This window comes from Ranitomeya imitator, chromosome 6 (assembly GCF_032444005.1).
Source record: "Ranitomeya imitator isolate aRanImi1 chromosome 6, aRanImi1.pri, whole genome shotgun sequence".
Taxonomy (NCBI): domain Eukaryota; kingdom Metazoa; phylum Chordata; class Amphibia; order Anura; family Dendrobatidae; genus Ranitomeya; species Ranitomeya imitator.
Window position 1 is genome coordinate 36,570,425 of NC_091287.1, and position 20,478 is coordinate 36,590,902.

Sequence of the window (20,478 nt, forward strand, 5' to 3'; positions counted from 1 at the left end):
TGGCTTCATAGAAGACCGGTAATTATACAATATTGATATACAAGTGATTTGAAGGTCACGCTCCTTGATGAGCGTCCTACTAAAAAAAGTAAAAAATATTATAAACAAAAAATAAATGTATAAGTTTAAGTCAACCCCACTCTGCTTTTCCTCTTGTGCGAGTATGAAAATCCAGAAAATAAAAAAAAATTACAATATTTGGTAACTGTCCAAAATAGAAAAAAAATAAATGATGTATCCTATACAGTCAACACCGAAACGGGAAAAATATCAAAATGGCAGAATTGCTGCTTTTTTATTATTATTATTATTATTATTATTATTACTTTTTGGTTGCGTGACCTCCAAAAAAATATGGAATAAACTGAAATCAAAAAGTTGTATAAAGCTTAAAATGGTACCAATAAAAACAGCAGCTTGTACCAGAAAAAAACAAGCCTTCACACGCAACTGTTGTATGAAAAATAAAAATAAATTATGGCTCTCTGAATATGGCATCTGTAGCCAAATTTTTTTTTTTTAAAGGAAACCTGTGATTTTGACAGTGACTGCACGATTGCAGGTAGGTTTGTTTCTCTCTCTGAAATACTCCAATGTTTCCGGAGGCTTATCTTTAGGCCATGTTCACACAATCCTTTTTTTAATGCGGAACCGCCGCGATTTTGCCGCTGCGGGTCCGCAGCTGTTTTCCCTATGGAAAACAGGAACTGCTGTGCCCACATTGCGGAAAATCGCGAAAAAAGCCGCGCTGAATAGCTGCGGTAAAAAAGAAGTACCATGTCACTTCTTTTTGCGGAACTGCAGCGGTTCTGCACCCATTGACCTCCATTGTGAGGTCAAACCAGCAGTAAAACCCGCAGACAAAAAAAATATCTGTGGGTTTTCTGCGGTTTGTGGTGCAGAACCGCTGCAGCAGGAAGTGCGTGGGCGGAGTGTGGCTGCCCCCCCCCCCCCCCGTGCCCCAATCACACACCCCCATGCTCCGATGCCACCCCCCCCGTGCTCCGACGCCCCCCCGTGCCCTAATCTCCCCCCCTTATACTTACCGGGCCTCCCGGTGTCCGTCCGGCCGTCTTCTCCCTGGGCGCCGCCATCTTCCAAAATGGCGGGCGCATGCGCAGTGCGCCCGCCGAATCTGCCGGCTGGCAGATTCGTTCCAGGCACATTTTGATCACTGTGATAACCTCACAGTGATCAAAATAAAAAAAGGTAAATGCCCCCCCCCCCTTTATCACCCCCATAGGTAGTAACAATAATAAAATAAAGAATTTTTTTTTTTCCCCACTACAGTTAGAACTAGGGGTAGGGGTAGGGTTAGGGTATTTTCAGCCATTTTAACCCTAAAAAAACTTCCTAGAAAACACACAGAAACTGCACTAAAAACCGCATCAAAAAACGCACCAAAAAGCACCAAAAACGCACCTGCGTTTTCTGCCAAGAGCTGCGGTTTTTAGTGCAGAAAAAACAGCAGGGAAATCAGGAACGTGTGAACATGGCCTTAGGGCTCATACCGATGACTGAAAAAAAAAAAAAAAAAAGGTCCAATATTGTTCCTGAAAAGTTAGTCGAGTGTCATGCGATTTCCATGCGAGTACAATCCAATTTTTATAACATAGCATCCAATTGGCATCTGTATGACATGCATATGCAATGCGATTTTAGCATGACCTTTTATATAGAGTAATCCTCTCTCTCTCTCTCTCTTTTATTAACCAGCAGAGGAAAAGCGGACAGCTGGAGGCTGTTGTTTATAGTCAGAAAAGGGGGGTAATACACATGGAGATTCCCAGGCTATTAATATCAGCTCACAGAAGTCTATTAAGCCTTTGCTGGTTGTTAAAATGGACTAGGGGACTCCCCCTCCCCCCCCCCCCCCAAATATGATGTAGGGTCCTCCTATAATTTATAGCCTAGCAAAGGCTAGGCAGACAGCTGCAGGCTGATATTAATAGGCTAGAAAGGGGCTATGAATATTGGCCCCTCCCAAACTAAAAACATTAGCTCTCATGCACCCCAGAAAATTCGCATCCATAATGCTGGCTCTTAGCCTTGCTCCTCCCACTTGCCCTGTGGCGGTGGCAATCGGGTTGATGATGTTGGGGTTGATGTCAGCTTTGTATTGACAGATGACATCAAACCCAGGGGTTAGTAATGGAAAGGCGTCTATAAGATGCCCCCTTAACTAACCCCATAGTGATATTGTAAATAAAAGTACACCCTGAATAAAGTCCTTTATTTGAAATAAACACACTGACAATTGTTTATTTAAAAATAGAGAAAGCCAACTCATACTTTAATCTACTGAAGTCAATGTCTCCTGTAAAAGAATTAAAATAATAAACAGCCATATCTTTCATTTGTCCCCTGACGTGGAGATTATCCATTATCAATGGATTGGATGTAAAAGGTATCAGTGTTTTTTTTTTTTTTTTTTCATTTAATAAAGGAGTCATTATTTCAAATAAAGGACTTTATTCAGTGTTTTGTATTTACAATATGACTATAGGGTTAGTAATGGGAGCGTCTTCAGGATGTCACTCCATTTCTAACTCCTGGGCTTGATGTCACCTGACAATACAAAGGTGACATCAACCCCAACCCTATTGCCTCACTTGCCACCAGGTAAGCTAAGTATACCGACTACCTTTTAATTATCAATTCACAATGGTTTTATCTAGTGAGGTAAATAGAATGTGAGACCGTTTATTGTGACTTTTATAGGAATAGTCCGGAGATAATGCCACATTTGACTTGTAGTGGCCGCTGCTTGGAAAGCCAAGTATCCGAGAGTAACTTTTAACAACAAAATCAGTTGATCGCTGAAGGGTTTTCGGGAGCGGATCTGAGACTTTTAGACGATCGCTCAGATTATTGTCTGTGTTATGGGACGACCCTGTTGCATGCAGATGGATTATCGTTGCTATAAGCTGAATGTCGGCTGGTTCTTATGGTGAATCATCCGTCGTGACTTCTCATACTGCCAAGTGTATGACATGTGATTGGTTATGGGGACTTCTGTGGCTGGTAATGGGATTGTTCTGGTGTCATGTGTCGGGTAATCTGTCTGCGTATATATATATGGGTCATCCACGAATATTACACAGGACGCATGGATGTTAATATATTAACAAGGAGCGCAGGGAAATAATTTATTTTAATTTACCCGTGTTCCCCGCAGAAATGCAATACAAGGGCGACTCTGCCGCATATTTTACATCTATATTTGAGGGCAGAGAGTTCGAGGTGATGGCAAAGTAAGGAAATTATGTCTACATGGTGGGTAAAATAAAAAAAAAAATATTCATGAAATTGACCAACAGGGCGAATTTTAAACCTTGGTGACCTACGACGTTCATCCGCTCACTATATGAGGCAGGCACAAGAGCTGAGCCTGCTTCATGGGCTGCAGGAGGCGGCTGTGTTACACAGCTGACGCCCAATTAGTGCTGAGATTGGAGCCAGCTGTGATCGCTGTGGTTTAGCCCCCTTAGAGACTGCTGGTGATTGTGACTGCAGCATATAGGCGGTTGAATACCGGAGAACAAGAGGAGTATCCATTCCATCACCCGTAGGTCCGTATTGTCATGACATCCGGGGGCCTAATGAAGGCCCTTATATCTATCCATGTGTGTGCGCACCTGTAGCCCGGGCTTAATGGATATGGCAGCACAAAACAATTTTTTTGAAGGGTGTTTTCTGTGTGAGTTGCGTGTTTTGTTGCCCTAGGTTTACCCCAATGGATTACAAAGGGTGAAGTCTAAAAAGAAAAAAATTCTGCCTCAGAATCCACTTGTGGTTTCACAGTGGAAAAATCCACTACAAATCCGCCCAGTGTGTTTCTACCCGTAACGCCCTGCTAATTTAACCTTTTTTTTAATTAAATGCAGGTCTTCGTTACCCTTGGCGTGGTGTGAGAGCGCGTCGTGTGAATGCAGTGGTATCTGTCCTTAGTTGGTGACGCAGCGCCTCATGTTGCCGCAGAGAATACATGTCTTCTGTGCTTGTGTTAAGGAGACATTACTTGAGAAGACGGGCACGTCACTTCGTGAGCTCGTTCTGTCCCTTTTTTTTTCTATTGTTGCAGCACAATCTCATCACTGCCTGCACAGTTTCCAGGGTGACGTTGGATGCTACTCCTAAATATTCCGTGTTCAAGCCCCCTCCTCACCAAGAATGGATTTCACCCTGTTCTTCTGCGGCATAGCTTTACTTTACAGTTTAATAAGATTTTGGTTGTTGTATCAGGGACCGCATATTTCAGGATGTGACCGCCACAAGAGTCAGCGGGAAACCCCGATCCATGCTCATGGCAGTCGCCAGCATCCTGACCCATGCTCATAATAATCAGCCAGGCGCCCCGGCCCATGCTCCCGGCAGTCATCCGTACCCCAGCCCATGCTCCCGGCAGTCGTCAGCACCCCACCCATGCTCCCGGCAGTCATCCGTACCCCAGCCCATGCTCCCGGCAGTCGTCAGCACCCCACCCATGCTCCCGGCAGTCGTCCGCGCCCCGGCCCATGCTCCCGGCAGTCGTCCGCACACCGGCCCATGCTCAAATATATTCAGCCTGTCACCCCGGTCCATGCTAATGGCAGTCGTTCACATCCTGACCCATGCTCACAATAATCAGCATGCTCACAGCAGTCGCCCATACCCCAGGCCCATGCTCATGGCAATCAGTGATCTGACCGGCCTAGGCTCACAGCAGTCGCCCACACCTTGGCTCATGATGCCTATGGTAATCTATTTTCCGCACCCCGGCCCATGCTCCCGGCAGTCGTCCGCACCCTGGCCCATGCTCCCAGCAGTCGACCGCGCCCCGGCCTATGCTCCCGGCAGTCGTCTGCCCCCCGGCCCATGCTCCCGGCAGTCGTCCGTGCCCCGGTTAATGCTCCCGGCAGACGTCTGCGCCCCGGCTAATGCGCCCGGCAGTCGTCCGCAACCAGGGCCATGCTCAAATATATTCAGCCTGTCACCCCAGCCCATGCTCCCGGCAGTCCGTACTCCGGCCCATGCTCCCGGCAGTCGTCCGCGCCCCATGCTCCCGGCAGTCGTCCGCGGCCCATGCTCCCGGCAGTCGTCCGCGCCCCGGCCCATGCTCCCGGCAGTCGTCCGCGCCCCGGCCCATGCTCCCGGCAGTCGTCCGCGCCCCGGCCCATGCTCCCGGCAGTCGTCCGCGCCCCGGCCCATGCTCCCGGCAGTCGTCCGCGCCCCGGCCCATGCTCCCGGCAGTCGTCCGCGCCCCGGCCCATGCTCCCGGCAGTCGTCCGCGCCCCGGCCCATGCTCCCGGCAGTCGTCCGCGCCCCGGCCCATGCTCCCGGCAGTCGTCCGCGCCCCGGCCCATGCTCCCGGCAGTCGTCCGCGCCCCGGCCCATGCTCCCGGCAGTCGTCCGCGCCCCGGCCCATGCTCCCGGCAGTCGTCCGCGCCCCGGCCCATGCTCCCGGCAGTCGTCCGCGCCCCGGCCCATGCTCCCGGCAGTCGTCCGCGCCCCGGCCCATGCTCCCGGCAGTCGTCCGCGCCCCGGCCCATGCTCCCGGCAGTCGTCCGCGCCCCGGCCCATGCTCCCGGCAGTCGTCCGCGCCCCGGCCCATGCTCCCGGCAGTCGTCCGCGCCCCGGCCCATGCTCCCGGCAGTCGTCCGCGCCCCGGCCCATGCTCCCGGCAGTCGTCCGCGCCCCGGCCCATGCTCCCGGCAGTCGTCCGCGCCCCGGCCCATGCTCCCGGCAGTCGTCCGCGCCCCGGCCCATGCTCCCGGCAGTCGTCCGCGCCCCGGCCCATGCTCCCGGCAGTCGTCCGCGCCCCGGCCCATGCTCCCGGCAGTCGTCCGCGCCCCGGCCCATGCTCCCGGCAGTCGTCCGCGCCCCGGCCCATGCTCCCGGCAGTCGTCCGCGCCCCGGCCCATGCTCCCGGCAGTCGTCCGCGCCCCGGCCCATGCTCCCGGCAGTCGTCCGCGCCCCGGCCCATGCTCCCGGCAGTCGTCCGCGCCCCGGCCCATGCTCCCGGCAGTCGTCCGCGCCCCGGCCCATGCTCCCGGCAGTCGTCCGCGCCCCGGCCCATGCTCCCGGCAGTCGTCCGCGCCCCGGCCCATGCTCCCGGCAGTCGTCCGCGCCCCGGCCCATGCTCCCGGCAGTCGTCCGCGCCCCGGCCCATGCTCCCGGCAGTCGTCCGCGCCCCGGCCCATGCTCCCGGCAGTCGTCCGCGCCCCGGCCCATGCTCCCGGCAGTCGTCCGCGCCCCGGCCCATGCTCCCGGCAGTCGTCCGCGCCCCGGCCCATGCTCCCGGCAGTCGTCCGCGCCCCGGCCCATGCTCCCGGCAGTCGTCCGCGCCCCGGCCCATGCTCCCGGCAGTCGTCCGCGCCCCGGCCCATGCTCCCGGCAGTCGTCCGCGCCCCGGCCCATGCTCCCGGCAGTCGTCCGCGCCCCGGCCCATGCTCCCGGCAGTCGTCCGCGCCCCGGCCCATGCTCCCGGCAGTCGTCCGCGCCCCGGCCCATGCTCCCGGCAGTCGTCCGCGCCCCGGCCCATGCTCCCGGCAGTCGTCCGCGCCCCGGCCCATGCTCCCGGCAGTCGTCCGCGCCCCGGCCCATGCTCCCGGCAGTCGTCCGCGCCCCGGCCCATGCTCCCGGCAGTCGTCCGCGCCCCGGCCCATGCTCCCGGCAGTCGTCCGCGCCCCGGCCCATGCTCCCGGCAGTCGTCCGCGCCCCGGCCCATGCTCCCGGCAGTCGTCCGCGCCCCGGCCCATGCTCCCGGCAGTCGTCCGCGCCCCGGCCCATGCTCCCGGCAGTCGTCCGCGCCCCGGCCCATGCTCCCGGCAGTCGTCCGCGCCCCGGCCCATGCTCCCGGCAGTCGTCCGCGCCCCGGCCCATGCTCCCGGCAGTCGTCCGCGCCCCGGCCCATGCTCCCGGCAGTCGTCCGCGCCCCGGCCCATGCTCCCGGCAGTCGTCCGCGCCCCGGCCCATGCTCCCGGCAGTCGTCCGCGCCCCGGCCCATGCTCCCGGCAGTCGTCCGCGCCCCGGCCCATGCTCCCGGCAGTCGTCCGCGCCCCGGCCCATGCTCCCGGCAGTCGTCCGCGCCCCGGCCCATGCTCCCGGCAGTCGTCCGCGCCCCGGCCCATGCTCCCGGCAGTCGTCCGCGCCCCGGCCCATGCTCCCGGCAGTCGTCCGCGCCCCGGCCCATGCTCCCGGCAGTCGTCCGCGCCCCGGCCCATGCTCCCGGCAGTCGTCCGCGCCCCGGCCCATGCTCCCGGCAGTCGTCCGCGCCCCGGCCCATGCTCCCGGCAGTCGTCCGCGCCCCGGCCCATGCTCCCGGCAGTCGTCCGCGCCCCGGCCCATGCTCCCGGCAGTCGTCCGCGCCCCGGCCCATGCTCCCGGCAGTCGTCCGCGCCCCGGCCCATGCTCCCGGCAGTCGTCCGCGCCCCGGCCCATGCTCCCGGCAGTCGTCCGCGCCCCGGCCCATGCTCCCGGCAGTCGTCCGCGCCCCGGCCCATGCTCCCGGCAGTCGTCCGCGCCCCGGCCCATGCTCCCGGCAGTCGTCCGCGCCCCGGCCCATGCTCCCGGCAGTCGTCCGCGCCCCGGCCCATGCTCCCGGCAGTCGTCCGCGCCCCGGCCCATGCTCCCGGCAGTCGTCCGCGCCCCGGCCCATGCTCCCGGCAGTCGTCCGCGCCCCGGCCCATGCTCCCGGCAGTCGTCCGCGCCCCGGCCCATGCTCCCGGCAGTCGTCCACATCCTGACTCATGTTCACAATAATCAGCCATTCACCCCAGGCCCATGCTCACAGCAGTCGCCCATACCCCAGGCCCATGCTCACAGCAGTCGCCCATACCCCAGGCCCATGCTCACAGCAGTCGCCCATACCCCAGGCCCATGCTCACAGCAGTCGCCCATACCCCAGGCCCATGCTCATGGCAATCAGTGATCTGACCGGCCTAGGCTCACAGCAGTCGCCCACACCTTGGCTCATGATGCCTATGGTAATCTATTTTGCAGGCCGGCTCAGACTGACTCAGGATTTTAGCTATCGGTTGATGAGACCGACCCATGCTCATGGCAATCGGGTGATCTGACTGGCCCATGATCACAGCAGTTGCCCATACCCCAGCCCATGCTCACGGCAGTCGCCCATACCCCAACCATTCTCAAGGCAGTCGCCCATTCCCCGGCCCATGCTCATGGCAATCAGTTGATCTGACCAGCCCATGCTCACGACCTTTACTTGATCTGACCGGCCCATGCTCACGGCAGTCACCCACACCCTGTCTCATGCCCATGGCAATCAATTTTTCAGGCCGGCTCATGTTCACGGCAGACTGAGCCATGATTTTGGTTGTTGAGACCGACCCATGCTCATGGCAATCGATTGGTCACCCTGGCTCAAACTCGTGGCAGTCGATTGGTGACCATAGCTATTGCTCACGACCCTCGCCTGAACACCTCAGTTTGTGCCCATGGAAAATAGCGCCTTTTCCAGGTTAAACCATGGCTTACAATGCATTTTCTCTGCAGGAGAAATCTAGTGTTATAAAATGACTTCTCATGACCCCGACACATTGAAGGGGGGTTCATTTTGGATAAGGTTCCTGTCAGGATCACCAAACTAATTACATCGCTGGTTATGGAGAAAAGAACAAATTTAGACTTTCCTTTGTCCCCGCAAATGGATTTTTCATTCAACTTACCGTATATAAATGAAGCTCTGGGCTGATGCTGGCTAGTGAGTCAGGAGGACATGGCTAGTGAGTTAGGAGGCCACCATCTACTATATAATTGTCTAAGGGTCACTTCCGTCTATCTGTCTGTCCTTCTGTCACGGTTATTCATTCGCTGATTGGTCTCGCCAGCTGCCTGTCATGGCTGCCGCGACCAATCCGCGACGGGCACAGTCCGGAAGAAAATGGCCGCTCCTTACTCCCCGCAGTCAGTGCCTGTCGCCCGCATACTCTCCTCCGGTCACCGCTAACACAGGGTTAATGCCGGCGATAACGGACCGTGTTATGCCGCGGGTAACGCACTCCGTTACCGCCGCTATTAACCCCGTGAGTCCCCAACCTTTTATTATTGACGCTGCCTATGCGGCATCAATAGTAAAAAATGTAATGTTAAAAATAATTTAAAAAAAAACCTGCTATACTCACCCTCCATAGCAGCTCGCGCCGGCTGCCATCTTCCGTTGCAGGTTCCGGTGGCAGAAGGACCTGCCATGACGTCACGGTCATGTGATTGCGACGTCATCACAGGTCCTGCGCTCCCCTAGGACTGGAAGCTGCCGTAGACTACAAGGGCTCCCTCGGAAAGGTGAGTATATGTTTATTTTTTAACCTGTGACAAACCTGGCTGGGCAATATACTACGTGGCTCTGTACTGTATACTACTTCGCTGTGCAATATACTACGTGGCTCTGTGCTGTATACTACGTCACTGGGCAATATACTACGTCACTGGGCAATATACTACGTCACTGGGCAATATACTACGTAACTGGGCAATATACTACTTGGCTGGGCAATATACTACTTGGCTGGGCAATATACTACGTGGCTGGGCAATATACTACGTGGCTGGGCAATATACTACGTGGCTGGGCAATATACTACGTGGCTGGGCAATATACTACGTGGCTGGGCAATATACTACGTGGCTGGGCAATATACTACGTGGCTGGGCAATATACTACGTGGCTGGGCAATATACTACGTGGCTGGGCAATATACTACGTGGCTGGGCAATATACTACGTGGCTGGGCAATATACTACGTGGCTGGGCAATATACTACGTGGCTGGGCAATATACTACGTGGCTGGGCAATATACTACGTGGCTGGGCAATATACTACGTGGCTGGGCAATATACTACGTGGCTGGGCAATATACTACGTGGCTGGGCAATATACTACGTGGCTGGGCAATATACTACGTGGCTGGGCAATCTACTACGTGGCTGGGCAATCTACTACGTGGCTGGGCAATCTACTACGTGGCTGGGCAATCTACTACGTGGCTGGGCAATATACTACGTGGCTGGGCAATATACTACGTGGCTGGGCAATATACTACGTGGCTGGGCAACATACTACGTGGCTGGGCAATATACTACGTGGCTGGGCAATATACTACGTGGCTGGGCAATATACTACGTGGCTGGGCAATATACTACGTGGCTGGGCAATCTACTACGTGGCTGGGCAATCTACTACGTGGCTGGGCAATCTACTACGTGGCTGGGCAATATACTACGTCGCTGGGCAATATACTACGTGGCTGGGCAATATACTACGTGGCTGGACAATATACTACGTGGCTGGGCAATATACTACGTGGACATGCATATTCTAGAATACCCGATGCGTTAGAATCGGGCCACCATCTAGTATTCATTAGATGGTGGGACAACAGGCCTACTTGTAAGAGCGTTTTACATTATGGCTGGACATATTTCAGAAGCTAAGTACAACTGTTTAACCTGATATAGGGCTTAAATTTTGCTTTAAGAGACTGACGTCGACATTTAAGTGTCACACTCCTTGTGTGTTCTGGCATCCGTTGTCTCATCATTTGCTGTATTGCAATCGCCGTGTGCCGATGTATTTTCAAGGCAGCTGGGGAACTATTGAATGTTCTTGTCTCCACTTTCTTGGTTCACCTATTTTTCTTATTAAGTTTGGCATCGCCATAATCGTACTGACCTGAAGAATTCATGTTATACCGCACAATGAACAGTGTAAAATGGAAACCAAAAACACAAAGGCAGAATTCTGTTTTTTTTTTTTTTTACGTTTTTCCATGCGATAATGAAAATTGTCTCATATAGAAAGGAGTTAAGGGGTGGCTGTGTTTTATTATTTTTTTGACACACCGTAGTGTTGTTTTGATCTGTGGGTTTCCATACGGTGTGCCCCTTTTTTCGTACAGCAGAACATGTTCTAAAATTCCGTAAACGGCACTCTCGGGTCTCCGAGGGAAGCTGAGCAAATAAAATAATTTATTTTTTTTGACTGCATTGTAAAAATACTTAATTTAATCATCACATTTCTATTGGAATAGAAGTCCGTCCGGGGATCTCGGGGCTAAAAAGAAGAAGAAAAAACAAAAGCGAAAAAAGGAAAAACCAAATTCTGGGGGCACCAAGTCCGACTCTGCATCCGATTCTCAAGAAATTCGGACACAACAGCCTTCAAAGGTAAGTAGCTCTCTTGTTAATTCCAAGGAGCAAAACCTTGTGGGGACCATTTACATTTACATAGGGGTGTAGATGTTCTCCTCTCGCAACCACATACGTTTCCTCCAGATACTGAACTTTTAACCACCACCGCAAAAGTTTGTAAACTGACGGGAATGTTTCTGATCTCCTTTCATCTGATTTATGACTTCATCAAAGTTCAGGTCAACTTTCATGTGGTCTTTAGTCATAAATAAGCACAGAGGAGTTCACAAAAAAAGATAGATAAAAGGGGAAACAAACTCTCCACCAGAAAAGGGCTCACTGATTTGTTCACAGTTCACTCATTCTGCAGCCTAAGAGGAATGGGTCTTGTCTTTGAAGAGAAGACATAAGCCGTTTTTAAACATTTTTTTTTTTTTTTATTTAATTTATTTGTGTTTATTTTTTTGCAACCCCTATAATTGCTGCGTAGTGGATAATTGCACTGGCAGCGTCGCTGCCTCCATGGAACATATGATCTCTTGGTGCCTCCCAGGAATCGCTCTGCCAGTGATGAATAGCAATCAAAGGATGTGTTGATGTGTTTTTTTCCCCTGTAATTGGGACTAATATGGATGTCCCAGTAACAGTGGAAGACTGCAAAAAAAATAATTAAAAAAATAAAACGTAAATGACTTTCAGAGATCTTTTATGACGTTACTAGGGGGAGGAATCTTAAACCTTATGTAAAAAAAAAAGAAGATTTTTCTAAAAAATCTATTAAAAAACAAAAAAAAGTATTTTGGTATTATCGAAAAGTGGAGGTCTGGCGATTGTTGGATTTTTTTTTTTTTTTTACTTTTCCCTATGATCTACTGATGTAATTTTTGACTTGAATATTAATTTTAGTATAAATGGCATAAATATCTCATCCAGAGCCGTCCTCCTCCCCGGACATTAACCAGCGCAGATGCTTCCAAATGTGAATGTGTTAGCCTGAAAGAGGGCTGTCCGTGTCATGGAGTGATGGCATATATTTAGGGTGATTGCTGGGGGCGCAACTTGTGGGACATCCACTGATCCGTTAGTGAAGTGTTCCCTTCTATTATTTGTCCTGCACTTATGCATTCCCAATAGACTGCACCGCCCCATCTTCCCCAGTAGTCGCAGCAGTGACACATGCACACTTCCCGGTGGTCACAGCGGTGCCTCCCTTACAGACACACTTCCCGGTGGTCACAGCAGTGCCTTCCTTACAGACACCCTTCCCCGGTGGTCACAGCAGTGCCTCCCTTACAGACACACTTCCCGGTGGTCACAGCGGTGCCTCCCTTACAGACACACTTCCCGGTGGTCACAGCAGTGCCTCCCTTACAGACACACTTCCCGGTGGTCACAGCAGTGCCTCCCTTACAGACACACTTCCCGGTGGTCACAGCAGTGCCTCCCTTACAGACACACTTCCCGGTGGTCACAGCGGTGCCTCCCTTACAGACACACTTCCCGGTGGTCACAGCAGTGCCTCCCTTACAGACACACTTCCCCGATGGTCACAACAGTGCCTCCCTTACAGACACCCTTCCCCGGTGGTCACAGCGGTGCCTCCGTTACAGACACACTTCCCCGATGGTCACAGCAGTGCCTCCCTTACAGACACCCTTCCCCGGTGGTCACAGCAGTGCCTCCCTTACAGACACACTTCCCGGTGGTCACAGCAGTGCCTTCCTTATAGACACACTTCCCGGTGGTCACAGCAGTGCTTCCCTTACAGACACACTTCCCCGGTGGTCACAGCAGTGCCTCCCTTACAGACACACTTCCCGGTGGTCACAGCAGTGCCTTCCTTATAGACACACTTCCCGGTGGTCACAGCAGTGCTTCCCTTACAGATACACTTCCCCGGTGGTCACAGCAGTGCCTCCCTTACAGACACACTTCCCGGTGGTCACAGCAGTGCCTCCCTTACAGACACACTTCCCGGTGGTCACAGCAGTGCCTTCCTTACAGACACACTTCCCGGAGGCCACAGCAGTGCCTCCCTTACAGACACACTTCCCGGAGGCCACAGCAGTGCCTCCCTTACAGACACACTTCCCGGTGGTCACAGCAGTGCCTTCCTTACAGACACACTTCCCGGTGGTCACAGCAGTGCTTCCCTTACAGACACACTTCCCCGATGGTCACAGCAGTGCCTCCCTTACAGACACACTTCCCGGTGGTCACAGCGGTGCCTCCCTTACAGACACACTTCCCCGATGGTCACAACGGTGCCTCCCTTACAGACACCCTTCCCCGGTGGTCACAGCAGTGCCTCCCTTACAGACACACTTCCCGGTAGTCACAGTAGTGCCTCCCTTACAGACACACTTCCCAGTAGCAACAGTAGTGCCTCCCTTACAAACACACTTCCCCGATGGTCACAGCAGTGCCTCCCTTACAAACACACTTCCCCGATGATCACAGCAGTGCCTCCCTTACAAACACACTTCCCGGTGGTCACAGCAGTGCCTCACACAGTCACACTTCCCGGTGATCACAGTAGTGCCTCCCTTACAGATACACTTCCCCGGTGGCCACAGCAGTGCCTCCGATACAGACACACTTCCCCAGTGGTCACAGCAGTGCCTCTGATACAGACACACTTCCCCAGTGGTCACAGCAGTGCCTCCCTTACAAACACACTTCCCGGTGATCACAGTAGTGCCTCCCTTACAGATACACTTCCCCGGTGGCCACAGCAGTGCCTCCGATACAGACTCACTTCCCCAGTGGTCACAGCAGTGCCTCTGATACAGACACACTTCCCCAGTGGTCACAGCAGTGCCTCTGATACAGACACACTTCCCCAGTGGTCACAGCAGTGCCTCCGATACTGCACACTTCCCCAGTGGTCACAGCAGTGCCTCTGATACAGACACACTTCCCCAGTGGTCACAGCAGTGCCTCTGATACTGCACACTTCCCCAGTGCTCACAGCAGTGCCTCCGATACAGACACTTCCCCAGTGGTCACAGCAGTGCCTCCCTTACAAACACACTTCCCGGTGATCAAAGTAGTGCCTCACAGATACACTTCCCCGGTGGCCACAGCAGTGCCTCCGATACAGACACACTTCCCCAGTGGTCACAGCAGTGCCTCTGATACAGACACACTTCCCCAGTGGTCACAGCAGTGCCTCTGATACAGACACACTTCCCCAGTGGTCACAGCAGTGCCTCCGATACTGCACACTTCCCCAGTGGTCACAGCAGTGCCTCTGATACAGACACACTTCCCCAGTGGTCACAGCAGTGCCTCCGATACTGCACACTTCCCCATTGGTCACAGCAGTGCCTCTGATACAGACACACTTCCCCAGTGGTCACAGCAGTGCCTCCGATACTGCACACTTCCCCAGTGCTCACAGCAGTGCCTCCGATACTGCACACTTCCCCAGTGCTCACAGCAGTGCCCCTGATACAGACGTCTTCTCTTCCACTAGTGTCCCCATCCCCTATATCATCAGGCGATCACAAGACTCAGCTTGCCCCCCATATTCACACTAGTGACATGGTGATTGCTTATGGAGCGAATGGTCACTCCATTGAGCGCTACCTTATGTCTGTGGTCAGGGCAGTGACGGATTGCACCTCTCTGCCATCTTTTCACCATGTAGCAGCATAGATAAACCCATGTGAGTATAATATAAGTAAGAAAAGCAGAATATCTGGAGCTATTTTCCACTTGTTACTGACTGTACAAATAATGCTCCAGGGTGTGAAATAAACAAAAAGCCCGACATCTCTGTATTTATATTTCCTATGCGCCGATCCACTGACAGACAGAAATGCGTTGTGTACCTTTGCTGTGAATAATTTATTTCCATTGGTTTCTAGCAGCAGCTGCGTTACACGGGGTCACGGGGGACAAGTTAGGTAAACAGATTATTTGTATAGAGAACACTGGGGCGTGCTTCATCCAGGCCGGGGTCGAGTATCTGACATTTAGGCATTTGTTAGTATGGGACATTAATATTTGATGTTGCAGCTTCATTGTATTTCAGTGCTTCATGTATTTACGTCTGCATGATTATAGAATATCAGTAGCTGATTGTGTCCCCCCTGCAGAGGCCTGTGCAGCTCACTGGTGCCCACCCTGTATTGGGGGGTGGTAATCTGCAGTATTCCTTTTTAGGCAGCCGTGGGGTCTCCCGTGGGTTACTGTAGGCAGAGTATGGTGGTCAGTGAAGGAGGAAGCTGTTATTAGGCGGCAGCCACACTGCTGTATAATGTGCATTAGAGGAATATGGGGGTCGTATGTAAGTACGGGGTACAGACCAAAAGACACTCCGCAAATTGTCAGAATCAAAATTTTAGAGTTGAGCAAAAACATGTACCGTATCCTGGTACAGCGGCCATGTAAGTAGACCTTGAGCACCAGACTAGAGGCCTGCAAACATCCTCTTACCTGACGGCACCTTCTACTCCTTTTCTGATTAGCAGGCCCGCTGTGAAGGCATGCATGTGTTGGAACAGGCTTACTAATCAGAAGAGGCGCTGGGAATGCTGGATAGTAGGAGGAGGCTTCTAGGTCTTTGGTCTCGTGGCCATAGAATACCAATAGTGAAAATCTTCTACAACTCTGGAAACAGTTGCTGCATGTTACTGGACTGCATTTCATTCTCTGACATCACTTCCTGCTTTGCAGTTATTGGCTGAAGCTGCAATTCCTTCTCTGACATCACTTCCTGCCTTGCAGTTATTGGCTGAAGTTACACGTCCCTCAGACATCACTTCCTGCTTTGCAGTTATTGGCTGAAGCTGCACGTCCCTTACTGACATCACTTCCTGCTTTGCAGTTATTGGCTGAAGCTGCACTTCCTTCATTTACATCACTTCCTGCTTTGCAGTTATTGGCTGAAGCTACACTTCCCTCACTGACATCACTTTCTGCCTTGCAGTTATTGGCTGAAGCTACACTTCCCTCACTGACATCACTTCCTGCCTTGCAGTCATTGGCTGAAGCTGCACTTCCTTCATTGACATCACTTCCTGTTTTTCAGTAATTGGTTGAAGCTGCACTTCCCTCACTGACCTCACTTCCTGCCTTGCAGTTATTGGCTGAAGTTACACTTCCCTCACTGACCTCACTTCCTGCCTTGCAGTTATTGGCTGAAGCTGCACTTCCCTCACTGTCCTCACTTCTTGCCTTGCAGTTATTGGCTGAAGCTGCACCTCCCTCACTGTCCTCACTTCCTGCCTTGCAGTCATTGGCTGAAGCTACACTTCCCTCACTGACATCACTTCCTGCCTTGCAGTTATTGGCTGAAGCTGCACCTCCCTCACTGTCCTCACTTCCTGCCTTGCAGTTATTGGCTGAAGCTGCACTTCCCTCACTGTCCTCACTTCCTGCCTTGCAGTCATTGGCTGAAGCTACACTTCCCTCACTGACATCACTTCCTGCCTTGCAGTTATTGGCTGAAGCTGCACCTCCCTCACTATCCTCACTTCCTGCCTTGCAGTCATTGGCTGAAGCTGCACTTCCTTCATTGACATCACTTCCTGTTTTTCAGTAATTAGTTGAAGCTGCTCTTCCTTCACTGACCTCACTTCCTGCCTTGCAGTTATTGGCTGAAGCTGCACCTCCCTCACTGTCCTCACTTCCTGCCTTGCAGTTATTGGCTGAAGCTGCACTTCCCTCACTGTCCTCACTTCCTGCCTTGCAGTCATTGGCTGAAGCTACACTTCCCTCACTGACATCACTTCCTGCCTTGCAGTTATTGGCTGAAGCTGCACCTCCCTCACTATCCTCACTTCCTGCCTTGCAGTCATTGGCTGAAGCTGCACTTCCTTCATTGACATCACTTCCTGTTTTTCAGTAATTGGTTGAAGCTGCTCTTCCTTCACTGACCTCACTTCCTGCCTTGCAGTTATTGGCTGAAGTTACACTTCCCTCACTGACCTCACTTCCTGCCTTGCAGTTATTGGCTGAAGCTGCACTTCCCTCACTGACATCACTTCCTGCTTTGCAGTTATTGGCTGAAGCTGCACTTCCCTCACTGTCCTCACTTCTTGCCTTGCAGTTATTGGCTGAAGCTGCACTTCCCTCACTGACATCACTTCCTGCTTTGCAGTTATTGGCTGAAGCTGCACTTCCCTCACTGACCTCACTTCCTGCCTTGCAGTTATTGGCTGAAGCTGCACTTCCCTCACTGTCCTCACTTCTTGCCTTGCAGTTATTGGCTGAAGCTGCACTTCCCTCATTGACATCACTTCCTGCTTTGCAGTTATTGGCTGAAGCTGCACTTCCCTCACTGACCTCACTTCCTGCCTTGCAGTTATTGGCTGAAGCTGCACTTCCCTCACTGTCCTCACTTCTTGCCTTGCAGTTATTGGCTGAAGCTGCACTTCCCTCACTGACATCACTTCCTGCCTTGCAGTCATTGGCTGAAGCTACACTTCCCTCACTGTCCTCACTTCTTGCCTTGCAGTTATTGGCTGAAGCTGCACTTCCCTCACTGACATCACTTCCTGCTTTGCAGTTATTGGCTGAAGCTGCACTTCCCTCACTGACATCACTTCCTGCCTTGCAGTTATTGGCTGAAGCTGCACTTCCCTCACTGACATCACTTTGTGCTCTACATGCCCCCTGTACATAATAGTGCCAATGTTAAGAACTTCATTAAAGTCACAGTATTTTTGCCTAATTTTCTTCATTTTGGTTAAAGCACTGGTGCGGGTGCTGGTACTTGTTACAGAAAGATAGGGAGGGGGGATGAGGTTCCTGTTACAGAAGGCTGCTTCCCAGCCAGAGATCATTTTTCTAAAGTCTGTGAGAAATGGGGATGTCTCTTGATGAAAAATATATAATTATTATTTTTTTTTTTTGCAATTATTTCAAGATGGGACAGGACAGAATCAAAGAAGAGGAGGATATCATGGTGAGTTTTGTTGTTTTTTATATATTTTGTTAATAAACTAAATAACTCCTCTTATGTTCGATTTTTGCCAAATTTTCCCGCTGCTGATATAATAAAGGGGTTATTAAAAATGTTCATCACATATGAACAGACTAGGTGATAAATCACCAAGGCTCAGCCAGTGGAAACCCCACTGATTTCGAGAACCATGGTCCAAAAGTCTACCGTGTGAATTGAGTAGTCGTGCACATGTGAGCCCCCTGCATTCATTGTCTATGAGAGTGGTGGTTACGCATGCGCTATTGCTGCTACAGACCCATAGATGTAGTTAGGATGGCCACCAAATATTTGAATGGGTGTTTTTAGAACAATCCCTTTAATTCCATCCAATGAATCGGGGGCATAGGCAAAATTCACTACTGCAACCACTTTCTCCAAATAATAATAATGTCACCAGTTCAAAAGTGACCAGTTTTTGTTCTCATTTCATTCCTGCAGTTCTCCTAAGTTTTCCTTTCTGTGATTTATTTATTTCCCCTCCTTCCCCCGCCCCCCAAATATATGGGCCTTTTTATTTAGTGCTCATTTTTATGGCTTTTACCAAGGGAATATTACTCACAGGTTCCTTGGGGGCGTGTGTTTAAGCTCCTCTATTCTGAGAGCACCGCCCCCTTAGGGAAAAAAATAGGCGCTTAATAAAATGCCCATATCTCTGGAACTGTATGGCATATTTAAAAAAAATTAAAAAACAGAATACTCGGGAGCAGCCGAAATAAAGTAAGAGCAAACAATATAGCGTCTAGCTCTACAAATTAAATTGACAGCCCTGAACCCCACCAACGATTGCTTGCATCATAGTGTCACATTAGTGCCGTATGTATCAGGTGTACTATTACTGTGCATATCTGTTCATCCGCATTCCCTGCTTTATCGCAGAACCCCGCTATTCCAATGCAAAAGCTGCAGGACATTCAGAGAGCCATGGAGCTACTTTCCGCCTGCCAGGGACCAGCGAAGAACCTTGACGAGGCAAGCAAACGTAAATACCAGTTTTGGGATACACAGCCGGTACCGAAACTTAGTAAGTTGTCACCAGGGGACTCCCTATTCATCCAGTGCTTGTCATTGTGTGTTTTACATACATTCACGTGTGATATTGAAGGACCATTATATAGATGAGATCTATTTAAAAAAAAAAAAGTACCTGTAGTTGTATGACATCTCCGGAAATATTGTCTTCCTTTTTTCATTTGGCATTGGAAATTTGCATAGTGAGTACGGAGATTTGGGGACAATCGCAAGCGCTCCTCTTTGCACTCTATGGGGCTTATGTATCAAGCAAAATGTACAAAAAATCTGGAGTAATTTGCATAGAAAACCTGTTTTTCATTACTTACACCATATTTATTATGTGCTTTAGACACTTTCTGTATCTTGTCTGACAAGGGGCATGGATTACTGAGAAGGTCCGTGACCAGACATGTAACACTGATGTAAATTTCTGGCACAAACATAGCCAACAAATAGGTGGTAAAATACTCCAGATTTATCAAAATGCAGGAGCAACTATGATAAACCTGACTGTCTAGTCTAAGTTTATGCTGTTTTAAGAATTTGACAGAATTGATAAATATGCTCCTAGGTGTCCGGAGGATTCTTGGATTACTCTTTAGCCAAAAGTACAATATGTTGTCTGGATTCCATGCTGTACATTGCAAAGAGTAAAATTGGTTTGGTAAAATTTCACCTTGCTAGTACTCTAATGATGTACGAAATTACAACTGGTAGGAAATGTTTGGTTTATCCACCACGTAGGAAAACTTAACCCGAGACTGCAAAATCAGACTACATTGGTGTTGTTTGTAGTCTGTTACCATGGCGATGCCTTGTCCTGGATTCTAAATGTAAACACAAATGTTGTGGTGTTCCTATTTGTTGACACAGGTGGATAAGTTTGGGTTTAGAACAGAACGTAAGTTTTACGGTGGAATTTATATCCTTTACTAAAATATACTTCACACCACTGAGAACGTTTGCCATAGGATGGAGTTGAGGATAGAATCATTTTACATTGTGGATCTGCATATTTTGTTCTCTAATTCCCGCACTTTTCATTTTAGACGAAATTGTAACTTGTCACGGTCCGATCGAACCCGACAAGGACAACATACGCCAGGAGCCATACTCTCTGCCTCAGGGTTTCATGTGGGACACGTTAGACCTGAGCAACGCTGAGGTGGTAAGTCACCGACTCGCATTGATTGATGTAGCTGTGCCCCTTTTATCACATGTAGCATATTTAGGAGTACAGAGGGGTTGTCCAGTACTTGGATATCCTTAGGGTAGGTCATCAGTATCAGATTGGTGAGGGTCTTACATAGGACGCCAGACGGCCGCTAAAATGGTCTCAAAAATATTGTCAGGCTCCTAAGTTCTTAGAATTTGGAAC

The 20,478-nt window shown here is 51.4% G+C and overlaps 1 protein-coding gene across 1 annotated transcript in view; it reads left to right on the forward strand.

The window, feature by feature from the left end:
• The window catches only part of NMT2 (N-myristoyltransferase 2), a 48,440-nt gene that overhangs the window by 12,657 nt on the left and 15,305 nt on the right, over positions 1 to 20,478 (forward strand). Inside the window, exons 2-5 of the mRNA XM_069729452.1 lie at positions 11,035 to 11,170; positions 18,012 to 18,050; positions 18,966 to 19,110; positions 20,150 to 20,268. Of these exons, the coding sequence (XP_069585553.1) occupies positions 11,035 to 11,170; positions 18,012 to 18,050; positions 18,966 to 19,110; positions 20,150 to 20,268 (439 nt within the window). The remainder of the gene's footprint in view (positions 1 to 11,034; positions 11,171 to 18,011; positions 18,051 to 18,965; positions 19,111 to 20,149; positions 20,269 to 20,478) is intronic.